General features: G+C 41.8%; 1 protein-coding gene and 1 long non-coding RNA gene across 4 annotated transcripts in view; one reads left to right on the top strand and one right to left on the bottom strand.

Moving 5' to 3' along the window:
• Positions 1 to 3410, bottom strand: part of MYSM1 (Myb like, SWIRM and MPN domains 1) — a 44737-nt gene extending 41327 nt beyond the window's left edge. For all 3 annotated transcript variants that reach the window (XR_008514631.1, XM_009249710.3, XM_024256018.2), the window contains exon 1: positions 3286 to 3410. Coding sequence is in view for 2 of the 3 variants with exons in the window: in XM_009249710.3 (XP_009247985.2) it covers positions 3286 to 3353 (68 nt within the window). In the remaining variant the exon portion in view is untranslated. The remainder of the gene's footprint in view (positions 1 to 3285) is intronic.
• Positions 1 to 18811, top strand: part of LOC134759507 (uncharacterized) — a 134275-nt gene extending 115464 nt beyond the window's left edge. Inside the window, exons 2-3 of the long non-coding RNA XR_010135779.1 lie at positions 17933 to 18050; positions 18594 to 18811. This is a non-coding gene — a long non-coding RNA (uncharacterized LOC134759507). The remainder of the gene's footprint in view (positions 1 to 17932; positions 18051 to 18593) is intronic.
• The last annotated feature ends 714 nt before the right edge of the window (positions 18812 to 19525 follow it).

Here is a 19525-nt window from a genome sequence, read left to right as displayed (position 1 = left end):
ACAGACTTGGTTTTGATACACTGTGATATATCAGTGCATGGCATGTAGAAGGTACTCAATCAAAATTTGTTGGACTAAATGAACAAGGTAGGTGGGGCATGGATCACTCAGATCTCTGGTAGTTAAAGAATGAGGATTTTATCAAAAAACCAACTGGGGAGTGAAGAGAATAACATGATCAGATTTGGATATAAGAAAGATTACTCTGACTTCAGAATAGAACAGAATGGGGCCAAGGAGACAAGGAGCAGTTAAGAGGGAGAGATTTTAAAAATACTAGAGAAAGGCGACAATAACTTATAGCTACGGGACAATGTGAACAGGAAGAAGTGAATACAGTTGAGAAGATATTTAGACAGAATCAACAGCCCTAAATAACTGATAGGGTAGAGGAGTAGAAGGAGGGAGGTAAGGAATGATGAAGTTTAGGTCTGTGCTTTGGGTGACTGGGTGTGTGTAGGTGCCATTTACTAAACTAGGGTATAGTGAAGAGGCAGATCTGGTGGGGAAAATTTATAAGGTGAAACTGAGGTGCTTGTGGGACATCCAAGTACAGATACATTCAGAGAACTGGATAAATGGATCTGTCACTTAAGAGAGAGATCTGGGTTGGTAACAGCTTTGGGAAACATCAGCTGGCAGGTGAAAAATGGTTTAACACTGGTAAAATTTCATATGGTTCAACCTAACAAAGAGAAGTTGAAGTCTTAAGAGGGACAGTGTGGTCAGTGAATAAAAGTCCAGTGAGAAAACTCCTTGCAACACTAGGAGTAAAGAACATAAGAAAAGGAGAATGAGAAAGAATGGTAGAAGTAGAAGAGAAACCAAAATTTTTTTTTTTTTTTTTTTGAGATGGAGTTTTGCTCTTGTTGCCCAGGCTGGAGGGCAATGGCGCGATCTCAGCTCACTGCAACCTCCACCTCCCAGGTTCAAGCAATTCTCCTGCCTCAGCCCTCCTAGTAGCTGCGATTACAGGCATGTGCCACCACGCCTGGCTAATTTTGTATTTTTAGTAGAGACGGGGTTTCTCCACGTTGGTCAGGCTGGTCTCGAACTCCCGACCTCAGGTGATCCACCCGCCTTGGCCTCCCAAAGTGCTGGGATTACAGGCATGAGCCACTGGGCCCAGCCAACCCAAAAGTTTCAATGCCATCTTCTAACTTTGACATCTAGCACTTATCAAGTGCTTAAAAGTGTCTATTAAATAATCCTCAAGGGTTTCACAGATGCTATATCATCAACTGTAACTACATACTTCAGAGAGTACCATCACACTAAATTCCATATGGTTGGAGCTCCAACACCACTGGACACTATTTATCAGACTATATATATATATATATATATATATATATATATTTTTTTTTTTTTTTTTTTTTTTGAGACAGTCGCTCTGTCGCTCAGGCTGGAGTGCGGTGGCACAATCTCCACTCACTGCAAGCTCCGCCTCCCGGGTTCACGCCATTCTCCTGCCTCAGCCTCCTGAGTACCTGGGACTACAGGCACCCACCACCACGCCCAGCTAATTTTTTGTATTTTTAGTAGAGACAGGGTTTCACCGTGTTAGCCAGGATGGTCTCGATCTCCTGACCTCGTGATCTGCCCGCCTCGCTCTCCCAAAGTGCTGGGATTACAGGCGTGAGCCACCACGCCTGGCCCAGAATATAATATTAATGATACTCCTTGGGGTTGTATAAGACAATGATTGTGACCATCATCAGGAACCAATAACCTTTGTAATCCCGCTTGTTACCACAAGTGCCACCAGTAGACCTAGGCCTCAACTAAAACAGGAAGAGAAAAGGGGGAAAAATTAAACACAATCAGAAAAATTAAGATAAATCTATGGAAGAAGCATACAATCAGAAAAATTAAGATAAATCTATGGAAGAAGCACACAGCCAATGCCCTCAAGTGACCAATCTTTAGTGTTTCCAAGGCCAGCTCATTTCTTTCTAGACTGCAGATAAGTATCCCTGCCAACCTATTTCATTAACTTGTTGTGAAAAGTAAATTAAATCAAGCATGCAAAAGCACTTGGTCAAGATTTAAACACTATATGAATGTCAACAAGTATTGTTATTAAGGGCTCCCTACTCATCTGCAAAGCTTTGAGGGACAATGACCATGAGTTTAATTACCCCTCACGTCTTTATAGGGCTTTAGAGTTCATGATAAACTTCTAAACACACTATCTTAGTGCCTCAAGCGCTGGGTTAGTACTTCTCCCCAGTTCACAGAGGCCCTAATATTAGGCTGAACTACATGAAATTGCCACTTTATAGAACAAAAATGGTCTAAATATTGGCAATTTCACATGGTTTAAGCTAATACAGTTCTAAGGAAATTGTACATAAACAACATAGCTGGCTGACTTTAGAACTCAGGCTTTCTGATTCCTGGCTAGTCTAGGACTCTTAATGACTAAGAGAGACTCATTTTTCATTCAGAAAGCAAGGAGTCAAAAGAGGTTCTGTGTCAAATCACACTGGGCTGTTTGTTCTGCTGGAACAGGTATTTTTAAAAATGTGATCCCTCACTGGATTCTCACAGTACTGTCCCCGAAAGTAACAGGATGGTAAAGAATAAATTCAGAGGGCACCTACCGTATGCTAAAGCATATCTCATAATCATTTCATTTGATCCTCACAATTTCATGAAGTACATATCATGACTCTCAGTTTAAATATGAGCAGTCTGAGGCTCAGACAAGTTAAGTGTCTTGCCCAAGGTCACATTGCTATTAACTGGTAGGGTGAGCAAATGCAGAAGGAAAACCCAGAACTGTCCAACTCTAAAACCTGGCCCCTTTAAGTCAAGCTGCCTCTCAGGAAGTTTTACAACTATCCCCATGTGGAAGAAGGGATGAAACGACTCGCCCAAGGTCACACGGCTAGCGAGCCACAGAACAAGAGTCCCTGAGCTCAGGTCTCGTCCGTAGCCGCTCTTGTTCTAGTTACTGTCGAGGAGATCCTGAAAAGGAGGGAACGGAAGAAGGTATCGAAATGTAAATCAAACGCAATGTGGTAGGCGAAATCGGAGCCCTCACAGCATCCGGCAAAAGGTGAAAGCGACACAGGAGTACCTGAGCTCCAGGTAACCGCCCTGCCCGCTGGGCTTGGGACAAGCCGGCGAGCGCGGCGCCTCCTAGGCCAACAGGAGACTCTGGCCCAGGGGACAGTCTTCTGTTCCCTTTTCCCTTGCCGGACCTGCAGCTTTCCCAGGGCCCTCTCCTTCAATCCACTCCCCTCTCCGCCCCAGAGAGACCCGGTCTCTAAGCCTCACCCTGGCTGTGCCCCCGCCGCCGCTACCACGTCCCCTTCGATATCCACATCCGCCTCTTCAGCCGCCATGATGGGACCTGACCCCGTCCGTCCTCCCGAGAGATCCCGCGAGACGAAGATGGCCCGGGGGCAGGGCCTAACGCGTCACGGGGCGGGGTTGAAGCGTCGTCCGGCCCCTCCCGTGCCGGGAGGCGGGGTTTCCAGAGCAAAGGCGCCCCCAGAGGCCTAGGGCTTGGTCCTTTCTAACTTGTTGACATGTAGAGACCTTGGGAAGTGGCCCACGCCTGAGCTTTTTTTTTTTTTTTTTTTTTTTTGAGACGGAGTTTCACTCTTGTTGCCCAGGCTTGGGTGCAGTGGCGCGATCTCGGCTCACAGCAACCTCCACCTCCCGGATTCAAGCGATTCTCCTGCCTCAGCCTCCCGAGTAGCTGGGATTACAGGCATGCGCCACCACGCCCGGCTAATTTTTGTATTTTTGGTAGATACGGGGTTTCACCATGTTGCCCAGCTGGTCTGGAACTCCCGACCTCAGGTGATCCGCCCGCCTCGGCCTCCCAAAGCTCTGAAATTACAGGCGTGAGCCACCGCGCCCGGGCCCGCCTGAGCTTTTAAGAGCTTCTGTTCTTGCACAAATTCTTTGGGACCTCACTGTTCTCATTGATAAAATAGAGATAACAGCAATATCTTTCTGGACTGATGAAAAAGTCAAGCTAGACTCGCTTTGTGAACTGAAGGTTGCATACCTGCTGGTTATTTAAGCCTCTCTGTCTTTGTTTTTTAAAGAAAAGGGTCGTGCAGCACTTATGCGAAGTCGTTCAGCATTTCATCTAAGTGCTGAACAACTTTTATTTTAAAATTCAACAAATATTTAAGATTATAACTTATGATTGTGTGATTTATTTTGTAGACGTCTTTGCAATTTAAAAATCACGCTCATGACCATTAATCCTTACAGTATCCCAGTGAGGTAGGCAGAGCTAATATCACCAGTTATACTTTACAGGTGAGGTAACTGAGTCCTGGAGAGCTGAAATGACTGCCCAAGGACGGGTAGCTTCAAAGACAGAGCCAGGAATAGAATCCAGGCTTTGTTGACTCTACTGAGTGCTCACCATGTAGCAATCACGTTGTTAGAAATTGGAGGATAAACACCACTTCTGTCTAGTTTATAGTTTCTCAAGAAATTAGATACAGCCAGATGCGGCGCCTCATGCCTGTAATCCCAGCACTTTGGGAGGCCAGGGAGGGTGGATCACAAGGTCAGCAGTTCGAGACCAGCCTGACCAACATGGTGAAACCCCGTTTCTACTAAAAATACAAAAATTAGCTGGTCGTAGTGGTGGGCACCTGTAGTCCCAGCTACTCAGGAGGCTGAGGCACAAGAATCACTTGAACCCAGGAGGCAGAGGTTGCAGTGTGCCGAGATCATGCCATTGCATTCCAGCCTGGGTGACAGAGTGGGACTCCGTCTCAAAAAAAAAGAAAAAAAACCCTTCTGCATTCGCCTGCCTTAGCATCTATCACTCACACCTTATAATTTTTCATCCGTCTGCCTTCTGCACTGGACCATGAATTCCTTAAGGACAAAGACCACGTCTGCTAGTCCTTACACTACCAATATTCAGCATAGTGTATGACACATAGCAGGTGCTCAATAAATATTGAACAGAGGAATGAATGAATGAATTAATTAAATGACCTCACTTCTCACACTATTCCCAATTTGTCCCATCTCACCTTTGTTCTCAGGCTGCATTCTGAATATGATGGCAAAAGATGGAGAGAAAGAATTGTAAAGAGGGAGAGCCCAGTTCAGAAACCAAACACTGCTAGGGCCCACTCTCAGGCCACCATGGGAGTGCTGCTTCTGTTGTCAGTGGGCTTATCCAGTAACCAGTCCCACTGGTAACACCATGCCTGGAACAGAGTAGGCACTTGAAGATGTCTGATGAATTTAATTTAGAGCAAGATTAGGGTTTCTTAAAAAGATGTAATGGGCTGGCCGGTCGCATTGGCTCACACCTGTAATCCCAGCACTTTGGGAGGCCAAGGCGGGTGGATGACCAGGTCAGGAGATCGAGACCATCCTGGCTAACACGGTGAAACCCCGTCTGTACTAAAAATACAAAAAATTAGCTGGGCATGTTGGTGGGCGCCTGTAGTTCCAGGTACTCAGGAGGCTGAGGCAGGAGAATGGCGTGAACCGAGGAAGTGGAGCTTGCAGTGAGCGGAGATCGCGCCACCACACTCCAGCCTGGGTGACAGAGCCAGACTCCATCTCAAAAAAAAAAAAAAAGATGTAATGGGCTAAATCATCAAAACAAATGCAAAATGGTATGCTTTTCACTGATTTTACATAGCAGGCAGGGATGGGGACCCTGGCAGGGCTGTCTGGATATACATGATATCAAATGAGAATGGTGCTTTCTAGAGCGTAATGCAGAATACCATGTGAACAGCATCTCTGGCAATGCAGAAGCAAAAATGTTTCTGGTCCAGTGCCAGATATCAGTAGGCATTAAAATATATGTGGAAGGAAAGGCCTGTACAGAATTCAGATTTGCCCAATTCGTCTCAAAACACCCCTGAACAGAGACAGTAGCATAAAGCTTTCCCGCACACACCCCACACCCTGCACTGGGTCCACTGGCTTTATGTGAAACTGGATTGTAAGGGTCTAGGTCTAACTCCTTCCAACAGGATAGAGCTATGAGCTCACATGCAGATGAACTCCAGAGGCCTAGTCTACTATTTAAAATTCCCTCTAATCCTGCAACCCTAGGATTTGTTGAAAGACTCATTTCTCACCAAGTAGTTTGAAAGCAGAATGAATAATTCAGAATTAGTGTTCATAAAACTTGTAGCATTCCTACTGTGCTTGGTACTGATGCATTGAATGAGATTGACTCAGTGTCTGCCCTCATAAAGTCAATCAAATGTGCAATTTCAGGCCAGGCACTGTGGCTTATTCCTACAATCTCAACACTCTGGAAGGCTGAGGTGGGAGTATTGCTTGAGCCCAGGAGTTTAAGACCAGCCTGAGCAGCATAGTGAGACCCTGTTTCTACAAAAAAATGAAATGAAACAATTAGCCGGGTGCAGTGGTGCATGCTAGTAGTTCCAGCTACTCAGGTTGGGGTGTGGGAAGGCTGAGGTAGGAAGATCACTTGAGCCTGAGAAGTAAAGCTCTCTAGCACAGGCAAGAGTGAGAACCTGTCTTAAAAAAAAAAAAAAAAAAAAAAGGGCAGGGCGCGGTGGCTCACGCCTGTAACCCCAGCACTTTGGGAGGCCGAGGTGGGCAGATCACGAGGTCAAGAGATCGAGACCATCCTGGCCAACACGGTGAAACCCTGTCTCTATTAAAAGTATAAAAATTAGCTGGGCATGGTGGTGGGTGCCTGTAGTCCCAGCTACTCGGGATGCTGAGGCAGGAGAATCGCTTGAACCCGGGAGGCGGAGGTTGCAGTGAGCCAAGATCACGCCATTGCACTCTAGCCTGGGTGACAGAGCGAGATGCCATCTTGAAAAAAAAAAAAAAAAAAAGCAATTTCACAACAATGTAACAAGCTCCATGTCCATGTCTGCATGTCTACATGTCCATGTAGCTCCACGTCTGCTACAGATGTGTGCTAAAAGAGTAATAATCATAATAATAAGCTTCATGATGGAGAACCTACAAACTGCTGTGGGATCTCGGAAGAGGGGCACTTAGCCCAGGATGAACCCTCTCCTTTACTGTACTTCTGAGGAAAACGTGGGTCAGTCAAAATTTGAAAGTACTGTCAGGCCTCTGAGCCCAAGCTAAGCTATCATATCCCCTGTGACCTGCACACATACATCCAGATGGCCTGAAGCAACTGAAGAGCCACAAAAGAAGTGAAAATAGCCTTAACTGATGACATTCCACCATTGTGATTTATTTCTACCCCAACTGATCAACATACTTTGTAATCTCCCCCACTGTTAAGAAGGTTCTTTATAATCTCCGCCACCCTTAAGAAGGTTCTTTGTAATTCTCCCCACCCTTGAGAATGTACTTTGTGAGATCCAACCCCTACCCCCAAAACATTGCTCTTAACTCCACCACCTATCCCAAAACCTAAAAGAACTAATGATATTCCCACCACCCTTTGCTGACTCTCTTTTCGGACTCAGCCCGCCTGCACCCAGGTGAAATAAACAGCCTGTTGCTCACACAAAGTCTGTTTGGTGGTCTCTTTACACGGATGCGTGAGACAAGTACCACTTTAGACCGTGGGGAATACAAAATAAAAACCCCTGTTTCTAACTTAAAGAAAGAAGTAATGGAAAAATACTAGAGGGCATAGTGCAACGCTGGGCACTCTCACAGAGCCAGGAATAGTGTCTGCTCCCACTGGCCAGACTGAAAAACCTCATGATTCAGGTAGACAATCTGAAGGATGTGAAAGGAAAATAAACCTCGGGACCCCAAAATCACTAAGCCCAGGAAAAAGTCAAGCTGGGAACTATGTCAGGCAAACCTGCCTCCCACTTTATTCCTAAATAAGATAGCTGCAAAGATTTAAAAAAAAAAAAAGCTACATATCTCCTTCACAATTTGCCCACAAGGAAATTCCTTGTGGACCTCAAGATCTTTACCCAAAACAGTTCTGTTGAATTTCACCCTGGCAATGCAAATTGATAGCTCATCTTCACAGGTGGAACAGAAAGTCACCCTCTGCTCACCTGAGACAAAGGCAAATCTGATTGCTTCCTCTGCCCTATTGTTAATGTAAAAATGCAGATTCACTGAGCCAGTCTATGTAAAAATGCAGATTCACTGAGCCAGTCTAAATTGTGTATTCAGTGAAAGGCTGAGCTCATTTAAAAGTGGGAATTGAGCTCGTTCAAAAGAATGCACCTTTTGTTTCTTATCTACCTAAGACCTGGAAGACCCCTCCCCCACCATGGCTGTCCCAACTTCCAGACACATATTGATTGATGTCTCATGTCTCCCTAAATGTATAAAAGCAAGCTGTACCCCAACCACCTTGGGCACGTGTTGTCAGGACATCCTGAGGCTGTGTCATGGGTGTGTCCTTAAACTCAGCAATACAAATTTTCTAAATTGATTGAGACAGATATGTTGGGTTCACAAAGGTATTGCCCAAGTAGTGGAGAATGCTTAGCTCTGGGTGAAGCACTGTTCTGCCACTGCCTAACAAATCTTAAGGACAAGACCTAAAAGGATCAAATTGTTTCCTGGTAACTTCACTGCATACCCCTTTTCTCCTAAAAGTACAAGGATATTTATAGGGATACAAAAATAGCTAGCACTAAACAAGGTAAAATTCACAATGCCTGGCATCCCATTACCAGGCATGCAAAGAAGTAGAAAATATGACCCATAATGAGGGGAAAAAAAATCCACTGAAACCCACCCAGTAGTGGCACAGATGTTAGAATTACTACACTGGGCCATTAAGACAGTTTTTTTTTTTTTAGATGGAGTCTCACTCTGTCACCCAGGCTGGAGTGCAGTGGCATGATCTTGGCTCACTGCAACCTCTGATTCCGAGGTTCAAGCGATTCTCCTACCTCAGCCTCCCGAGTAACTGGGATTATAGGTGCCCACCACCATGCCCAGCTAAGTTTTATATTTTTAGTAGAGATGGGGTTTCACTGTGTTGGCCAGGCTGGTCTTGAACTCCTGACCTCAAGTGATCTGCCCACCTCAGACTCCCAAAGTGCTGGGATTACAGGCATAAGCCACCTTGCCCGGCCTAAAATACTTATGGTAACTGTGTTCTATATGTTCAAAAGGTTAAATAGAGACATGGAAAATACAAAAAGAATGAAATTGTTCTTCTAGAGATGAAAACTACAATGCCTGAGTTGAAAATACACTGGATGGGACTAATGGCAGATTAGACGTTGTGGAAGAAAGGATTCGTGAACTTGAACACATAACAAAATTAACAATCCAAAATTAAACACATGGAGAAATAAATAATATTAAAAATAAACAGAGAATCACTGAGCTATAGGATAAATTCAGGCTTCCTAGTATATATGCAATTGGAATCTCTGAAAAGCAGAGGGTGAGGAGGTCAGGAAAAATGTTTAAAGAAATGACTGAAAAAATTTTCAAATTTGAGGAAAACTACAAACTCACAGATCCTGAAAACTCAAGGAACCCCGAGCAGGAAAAAATAAAAATGAAGAAAGAAAACCATACTATGGCCTATCATAATCAAATTCTCAAAACCAGTAACAAAGAGAAAACCTTACCAGAGAAAAAAAGGTAGCCAGGCGCAGTGGCTCACGCCTGTAATCCCAGCACTTTGGGAGGCCGAGGAGGGCGGATCACGAGGTCAAGAGATCGAGACCATCCTGGCCAACATGGTGAAACTCTGTCTCTACTGAAAATACAAAAATTAGCTGGGCGTGGTGGTGCGTGCCTGTAGTCCCAGCTACTCAGGAGGCTGAGGCAGGAGAATGGCGTGAACCTAGGAGGTGGAGGTTGCAGTGAGCCGAGATCGCGCCACTGCACTCCAGCCTGGGCAACAGAGCCAGACTCCATCTCGAAAGAAAAAAAGAAAAAAAGGGCACAATGCCTATAGAGGGAAAAAGATAAGAGTGACAGTAAATTTCATGTTGAGAAGAATGGAAGCAAGAAGGGGGTAAAGCAACATCTTTAAAGTACTGAAAGGAAAAAAAAAATCAGCCACTGAGAATTCTATACCTCATTAAAAATATCTTTCAGAAATGAAGACAAAGTAAGGGCTTTTTAAAGATATGCAACATCTGAAAGAATTCGTTCTCAATCTACCTATACTACAAGAAATGTTGAAGGACACCTTTCAGGCAGAAGGAAATGTTATAAGATGGAAATCTAGACTTACATAAAAGAAAGAAGAGAATAGGGAATTAGGTAACCACATGAGTACATATGTAAGATTTTTTTCCTAATATTTAAATCTCTTTAAAAGAGAATTGACTGTTTAAACAAAAATAACATAGTGTGAGATTTATAACATATATATGTTATAAATTATATATGTTATATATATACTTATATGGACTGTTCATACTGATGTGAGCTTTGTGGCAGTTAAGATTCTAAAAGCAAGGAACAATATGACTATATGCATATAGTATATAGCAATTTGACTGTATCCAACAGTAATGTAAGGTCCAGGAAGGAAGAGATTGCAAGGAAGAAATTACAATGCTATATTGTAAAGTTCATATACTATACAAGTAGTGATATAATATCACTTTAATGTGCTATTACTGTGATATGTTAAAAATATGTAGTATAGCCGGATGCGGTGGCTCACCCCTGTAATCTCAGCACTTTGGGAGGCCGAGACGGGTGGATCACAAGGTCAGGAGATCCAGACCATCCTGGCTAACCCGGTGAAACCCTGTCTTTACTAAAAATACAAAAAATTAGCCAAGTGTGGTGGCTGGCGCCTGTAGTCCCAGCTACTTGGGAGGCTGAGGCAGGAGAATAGCGTGAACCTGGGAGGCGGAGCTTGCAGTGAGTGGAGATCGTGCCACTGCACTCCAGCCTGGGCGACAGAGCGAGACTCCATCTCAAAAAAAAAAAAAAAAAAAAGTTGTATAAACCCTAATACAATCAGTAAAATAAAACAAAGTTTGAATGTTAAACATAAAAACATATTAATATATTACTTCTATTATTTTTTTTTAAAGCAATAAAAAGGGGTTGCTAACTTGCTAAAGAACATAGAACTAGGAATTAATGGAGCAGGAATTCAAACCAAAGCCATTTTCAAAGCTAATGTTATTTTTTCCCACACCAGACTGTCGTGTGTGTGTGTGTGTGTGTGCGTGTGTGTGTGTATAAACAATTTTTCGGCTCTTAGGTCTGTAGAGAGTTGACCCTCAGAACTTGTGAATACAAAACAACAGATTGTCTTCAGAGTTAAAAGGTGAGATCACCTCATCAGAGCAGAGCTATCCAAGTAAACAAATAAATGGAAAGACATTCAGGCCCAAATGAATTCGCACGTCTAAGTTCACAGTGGTAAATGCTGTCAGTGCACTTCCAAGCAATGTCCAAGGAGTAGGAAGCTGTATTGTTACAAATTTCTGGTTCTAGTGTGGAGGAAGATTCTAATATTTTCCATCCCATTAGCCAGACCACCTATACTACAAGATAAACTCTGTGAAACGATGGACTTTGTTTTGTTTATTTCTTCATTCCTACGGCCCACAGCAGTGCTGGCTGTATAGTGGGCACTCAATAAATATTCGTTGAATAAATGGTTCCAGAAGACCATGACTAATAGCATGAATCCATTACACTGGAAATATACATTATTGTAAACTATAGCTACCTACTCTGATATTGAACATTAGAGTTTATTCCCTCTGTCTAACTGGATGTTTGTACCTATTGACCAACCTCTCTTCATCTCCCTGCCCCACATACCTGTCTATAGGCTTTTTAAGTATGCTCCAGGCAACCTTCCCACTTTACACCTAGTCACATCACTTTTTACTAATTTTGTACACAGAACGAAGGGCAAAATGCCAAATCCAAGTGAGGTATCTCCACAGTTTAACATTATGTTAAAAGGAACGTTTTCAGATGATCATACATTTTTCTCATCAAGATGAACTTTTTATTCCTAGTCCCCTTAAAAAGAGAATTGTATATTTAAAAATACATAACACTTACATAGGAAAGAACATTTTTATGCTTTATGGTACTCTGCTTTCCTGCAAACTGAATTAATGTCAGAATAATTTTAGATTGGAAGAGGAGGAAGAAGAGTTATAAACAGAAAGGGAGGGTCATGGTTAATATGATCACCTGTCATATCCCAGATATTGTGTAAGGCAGAATCTTCCTTGGACCTCCCAGGAATCCTGCCAAGTAAGTAGTATTGCCCCCATTTTAGAGGTGAGGATAACAAAAGTCAGAGAGTTACCACAGCTGGTAACTATCAGAGCTGGGACTCCTACCCAAGTCTTTCTGACACTACATTTATTGTATTATATTGTCATACTACAACGGAAAGAATATGGTATTTTGCAATATTATGTGAGCTGGTATTTTCTCATTTTGTTTAAGAATAAATTATAAGTGGACAATGTTCTGATTTATTCAAGGTGCTTCATTTAGAAATAAGTAGAAAGTATATTTTAAAGGTTGCAACTTCGTCTTCAGTTTTACAAGTTCCTTTTCTGCCACCATCAATACATTCTATTTCCTTTGTTGATCCTAAAACAAAATTAACAGGAGATGTCATACCTGTAAATCCTCATGGATGTTGTTAGAGGAACATTCAGTCAATAAAGGGTCCGTCTCATATTTCTACTACATTATGTTTGAATCCATTGGGAAGGCCGCTTGTTTATTTCTTGTTTTCTCCCATTTTGAGTTAAAAAAAAAAGATCACTGTATTTTTATTGAAAAAGCAAAGTATAATTGCAATATTAATCCATAAAAAACTGGCATGTTAGCATTCATGCTAATTAGCTCAGATTTGTAACATGCTTTCAAAGCAGGAAGTGTCATACAACTGCTCTTAATGTTATTATTATGATCCAAACTGTCAGCTAAATGATTGCCAGGGATTCAAAAGAGTTTCCATTTTAAAAATACAATAGCTAGTGGGCAGGGAGGAAAACCACTTTATCTATATAGAGGTGAGATAATAGATGGATGCAGACATAAACTTATGGGTTACACTTGGCAGGCATTGGGTATGGCTTGAATTGTTCCAGGAAAGCAAGCTGCATTTTATTTTCTTTTCCCTCCCCAATTCCCTGAAATCACATAAGGTAGCTACTGAAAAAGCTGTTCTCAATATGTTGTAAGGAAAGTCTGCCAATGCACTTCTTACATTTTAATTACAGTAATGCTATATCCATCTGACATTATCTGAAAGGGAAAGAAAGAATGCCAGCATTAATGAGCTCCTACTGTGTGCCAGGCATTTTACATACATTATTTCTTTCCAGCCAGACAACAGCCCTTTGAAGTAGGTATTGTTATTTCCATTTACAGATGTGGTAACTGAGGCTCAGAATAGTTAAGCAATTTACCCAAGGTAATGTAACTTATCATCTTTTCAATTACATCATGCAGTCTTAGGTTAGGTACCAACAGCATCATTCAGACTTACGTCTTTTCTTCTCAGCAACCCCCATGGAAAAATTATACCTCTTTCCCAATAGCTCCAGGTGGATGGGTATGGTTGACCAGGCCTGGATCTCATGCCATTCCTGATGCCAGATGGACTCAGTTCCACGAGGACCACATGAAAAAAGAAGGAATGTAGCTCCCTAAGCAAAATAAGAGGGCTATTTTCAGAGAGGAGAAAAGGATGTCAGGCAGGCAGAATGACAGATGCCCACTATACTGTTCTGTGTTGTATAATTCCCCTGTGTTCCCCCAAGCCTTTAGCACAACCTGTTAACCACTGCAGACTCATGTTAGTGTTACATCGGGCAAATTACTCAACCTCTTTAGACTTCTGATGTTTAAATGACCTATAAAATTATCTCTTCCAGGAGTAAAATTCTTTGATCATGTTTTTATTCATTTCATAGACATTTATTGAACATTGTTATAGGCAAAACAGAAGAATGGGTGTGTTGGAATGCACATGAGTTTATATACGGTTGGCTGGTTAGTTAAGCATGAACCACCATCAAAATATACCCTCTGCCTGACATCCCTACCACTTCCCCTACTCGCAGCCCATCCCCATTCACGGGGCTTCCTCCCTCCTGCTAAAAGTGCTGGTTCTGACTCAGCTCTGGCCTACTGTTGCCATTCTGGAATTCTGGCTCAGAGTTGCTGGATCTTCTGAGTTTTTTAAGAGAAGTCAGAAATAAAGATTAATTTGTGAAAACCAGTTTAAATTTTTTAAAGACACTGTTGAAGCAAACAAACACTTAAATGGGCTACATCTGACCTGCAGTTTGTGCCGATTGGTCTGTGTCCTTCTCTCGTTCCACAGGTAATGCTTCAGTGTTCTTATTTTCTGATAGATCTGTTGGGCCCATAGTTACCAGCTGCTTCTTTTTTTTTTTTTTTTTTTTTTTTTGAGACAGAGTCTCACTGTGTCACTCAGGCTGGAATGCAGTGGTGTAATCTTGACTCAGTGCAACCTCCACCTCCCATGTTCAAGTGATTCTCCTGTCTCGGCCTCCCAAGTAGGTGGGATTACAGGTGTCTGCCACCAAGCCCAGCTAATTTTTGTATTTTTAGTAGAGACAGAGTTTTGCCATGTTGGTCAGGCTGGTCTCGAACTCCTGACCTCCGGTGATCCACCTGCCTCGGCCTCTCAAAGTGTTGGGATTACAGGCGTGAGCCACCACACCCAGCCATGAGCTTCTTAAGGGCACAGAACACTCCTCTGTTCATTGTATCCACAGCACCTAGCACGACACACAGTAGGCACTTAGTAATTGTTTGTTGAATGAGTGAAGGAATCAACTGGAAAGAATAAGGCCAGGATTTTAAAAATTAAAAACAGAAACCTTACTTTATAAACACACAATCAATGGATACTTCAAATGAGAAAAACTATGGATAGATAAGATTTTAAAAGCAACTGACAGCTTACACCCATTAGAATGGCTACTCTCAAAAAAACAAAAAAATAACAAGTGTTGGATAGACTGTGAAGAGATTACAATTTTTGTGCATTAGTGGCAATATAAAATAATGCAGCTACTATGGAAAATAGTATTGTGGTTCCTCAAAAAAATTGAAAATAGAATTACCATATAATCCAGCAATTCCACTTCTGGGTATATGTCCAAAAAATTGAAAGCAAGAACTTAAAGAGATATTTGTGCACCAGTGTTCACAGCAGCATTATTCACAATAGCCAAAAGGTGGAAGCAATCCAATTATCTCTTAATGGATGAAGGGATAAACAAAATGTGTCATACACATACAATGGAATATTATTTAGTCTTAAAAGGAAAGGGAATTCCGACATATGCTTCAATGTGAATAAACCCTGAGAACATTGTGCTAAGTGAAACAGCACAGGCACAAAAGGACAAGTAATGTGTGGTTCCACTTATATAAGGTACCTAGTGTTGTCAAACTCCTAGAGACAGAAAATAGAATTATGGTTCAGGGGCAGGAGTAGAGAGAAATGGGGAGTTAGTTTTAATGGTTACAGAGCTTCAGTTTTGTAAGATGAAAAGAATCCTGTGGATGGTGGTGATGGTAGCATAACAATGTGAATGTGCTTAATGCCGCTGAACTGTATACTTAAAATGGATAAAGCTGATACATTTTATGTTATGACTATTTTATCATAATTAAAAACAAAATAAAATAAAGACAAGAAATTGGAGCATGCTTTTGATAAAAATACAAAACCTCACAGAGAAGGGGAAAATTGTTAACATAAATAGAGTCCCAAAGCCCCGTCCCATTAATGAGGGAGAGATCTATGAAGTTCCAGTGCCTATTTAGAGTCTCTACTTTTGGGGGAAAAGAAGGGAGACAGAAGGCAAATAACTAAGTTTAGGAAAACAGCTCATTCTGTATTGATTCTAAAGGACTTCTGAAGAATATAAACCTGTGCTGTCTCCCATTTCTATAGCTCATACATGGTAGAATATACGCATATACACACACAAAAAGAATGCATGAGCACAAAACCTAGTCTAGCCCTTCTCTTTATTGTCTAGGTAGTTCTCTTTCTGCAAGGAAAGTCAGCTTTAGAGTAGTCTCCTCACTTAATATCTTTCTAATGAGCCACACCCTCCCTCCTCTGTGACCCTACAGCCACTGTGCATGCTTGTGTTAGAGTGCTCATCGCTCTGAAAATCGTCTGTGGCCCTGCCTGAATCCACACTTGCCTAGGAGCTCCTTGAAAACAAAGACTATATCTAAGTTATTCATGTTGGCCCTTTGTAGGTGCCCAATCAGTGTTTGGGGAATGGATGACTGACACACTGTCTACATTATGAAGCACATTGTTACCTCCAGAGCATCAAGATACTCAATTCAATTTTGTAAGTGTTTATTGAGCACCCACTATGTGTCAGACACTGTTCTGGATGTTTGGGATACACCAATGAATAAAAATGACAAAGTTTCCTACCCTGGTGGAGCTCACATTCCTAGCAGAGGGGAAAGGAAATAAAAAAGAGACATAATAATTTAATTATACATTTATTAGAGGTGATTGAGTGCCAGGAAAAAAAAAAAAAAGAAAGAAAAGGAACAGGCTAAGGAGAGAAGGAGTTTGTAGTGGTTGAGGGCTATAGGTTCTAAATAGGGAATTCAGGGTAGGCCTTATTGGAAAAGGTGACATAAGGTCAGCCTTGAAAAGGTGAAGGAGTGGCCGGGCACAGTGGCTCTTGTCTGTAATCACAGCACTTTGGGAGGCCGAGGCGGGTAGATCACCTGAGGTCAGGAGTTTGTGACCAACCTGGCCAACATGATGAAACCTTATGTCTACTAAAAATACAAAAATTAGCTGGGTGTGGTGGCATGTACCTGCAGTCCCATCTACTCGGGAGGCTGAGGCAGGAGAATTGCTTGAACCCAGGAGGCGGAGGTTGCGGTGAGCCGAGATTGCACCACTGCACTCCAGCCTGGACAACCGAGTGAGACTCTGTCACAAAGAAGAAAAGAAAAGGTGAAGGAGTTTGCCAAGCCAATGGAGTGAGACTGTCTCAAAAAAAAAAAAAAAAAAAAGAAAGAAAGAAAAGAAAAGAAAAGAAAAAAGGTGAAGGAGTTTGCCAAGCTGATAATGGAAGAAAGAGCTCCAAGTGAAAAAAAAAACAGCCAGTGCAAAGATTCCAAGCTGGAATGTGCCTGGTGGAGGCCAGGGAGGTGGAGAGAAGTGTGCAACAGTGGGGGCAGTAGGAGAGGAAGACAGACAGGCAACAGGGTCATATGTGGTGGGGTTTTACTGTCATTGTAAGGACATTAGCTTTTGTTCTGAGTGAATCGGGGAGTTATTGTAGGGATCTAGTGAGATTATAGATTTTAGCAATGTGAGTTCACTGAAATTTACTTTGGATTGCTGTATGTATGGAGAGGTCAGTAATATGATATATGTGATTTTGGGAGGAGGTCTGATTTTTTAAGAAAAAAATCCCACCAACTACAACTGATAATTTTATTAAAATAATTCCTCTTCCCCATGATCATGAATGATCACATCTTTATCAATGTCAACTGTTTTCAGCTGCCTGACTTATTTTCCTTTTATTTATACTGCATTTCTTTCCATTATAAGGTTTCATTTGAACGGTCAATCAACTGCTTGAGAAATAGACTCACTGCTATAACATTACCCATTCATTTAAAACTTGAATTTTCACTCCATTGAGAAATCCTAAGACTATAGCTGTGTGCTAGTTACTATGCTGGATAGCCACTGAGGTGAACAAGACCCTGTCATCACTGCTAAGGAGTTCATGCTCAATATATAAACTATTTATCATCAATGCAACAAGACAAATGCTGTGTGAGAGAGGACGGTACTTGGCAGCGTGGAGGTCTTATGGGGCACAGTTAACTCTGTGCATGTTAGGAAAGTGATCTCTTGTGCACTGCCTCTCATCATCTCAGCACACCTTTACTCTAGCTATTGCCATGGCAACAAGCTTCACACAAGTGCAAACTGACAGCACTGTGCATCTCTCCCTTACTGCACCAGGGCTCCTCAGGCTCATGCACAACCTGGAGAAACGAAGGTGTTAATGTTCCATGAGGCAAGTGATGACCAATGGGGAGCAGGAGCTGATGAGTGAATGTTACCTTCATCCATCCTGCAGGTAACAGTTCTGAAGTCCATCCTTTGCAGATCCTCAAGTGGTCCATGTTGGGTGGAGCTCCAGTGGCCCACAGAAAGGAACAACTCAGTATTTATTTTATATTGACTCTCTCCCCTTCACTGTTTCACTCTTTTCCGGTCCTCCTCCATAAGCCTTGCGATCACTTCCTAAAAAAATCATGATCTTCAAGCCCTATCTCAGGTTCTGCTTTCCTGGGGAAGTCCCAAACTAAGACAGTAATGTTTGACCTGGGTTTTGAAAGTTGAGCATGAGTTTTTAAGTGGAGAAATAGAGCTAGAGAAAGAACATTCCAGGCAAAGGGAGAAACATGAGCAAAGGTCAGTGGGCATGAACGGTACAGAATGTGTTTAGGGATTAGCAGCAATATACTGTGGCTGAAGCATGGGGTATACAGAGAGTCTGAGGAGGAGATTACTGGTGGGGAGGTTTGTTGGTTGAGAAACACCTATCAGATATACTGAGCTAAGAATACTGAAAAAATGTTCACCCAAAATTATGTTTGCTGTTTTTTTTCCTCTCGAGCTTCTACATTGTTCTTCATCTCTGGGAAATCAGTGACCCATGGACTGGACAATAACTTTGAGCCATGCTGTCAAAATAAAATGGAATATTTAAGTGAAAGATCAGGTTCTGGAAAATAAAACTGCTCGTAGCTGCATATTATCTACCGGTGAGTAAAACGAATTTACTACCACCATCTTAGTGTGACTAAAAGAGGGGGATCCTAAAAAATTTCAAGGAAATAAAGAAAAGTAAATGGAAATGGATTGTGTAATATTCATTACTATTGATTAAATTTATAAAATGGCTGTGCATTTTTATTGTTTTATTATTGCGAACAAAAAAATTTATAAGAGCTTTTGTATAATCATTCCTTACTTCACTACCTTATTTACTCTTAAGGACTTAACTACAAATACTCTCGCAAGGAGGGTAGTGCTTTTGGGTTTGAAAGGGAATTTCAAACCTCTTTATTTTAGCATTGCCTGTCTCTTGTCTTATGTAATAACCGCCATATTTAATCAAACCTAAATTCCATTGTAATGGATAGTAAGTGACTCCATTATTTTATGTGCCTCTAAAAGAGAAAAAAGCTCTGCCAATTACATTTTGACATGGTGTCAATTGTAAAATGCATCCTGGTTCCAGAGATGTGAGAAAATATGTAGCTTAAAGTTATTTCTCCCATCTGATTATGGGTTCTGAAGGCAGGGATCCGACTTGTTCAACTTTGGCTCTTTCTAACACTTGGTACAATTCTTCATACATATATGATTCATATGTGTTCAACAAACATTTATTGAATTAAGCTGAACAGGTCTGTATTAGTCTGCTCTTGCGTTGTAATAAAGAGCTACCTGAGACTGGATAATTTATGAAGAAAAGTGGTTTAATTGGCTCACATTTCCTCAGGCAGTATAGGAAGCATGGATTAGGAGGCCTCAGGAAACTTA

This window comes from Pongo abelii, chromosome 1 (genome assembly GCF_028885655.2).
Source record: "Pongo abelii isolate AG06213 chromosome 1, NHGRI_mPonAbe1-v2.0_pri, whole genome shotgun sequence".
Taxonomy (NCBI): Eukaryota; Metazoa; Chordata; class Mammalia; order Primates; family Hominidae; genus Pongo; species Pongo abelii.
Note: the sequence above shows the minus strand (reverse complement) of the source record. Positions and strands in the feature narration are given on the sequence as shown.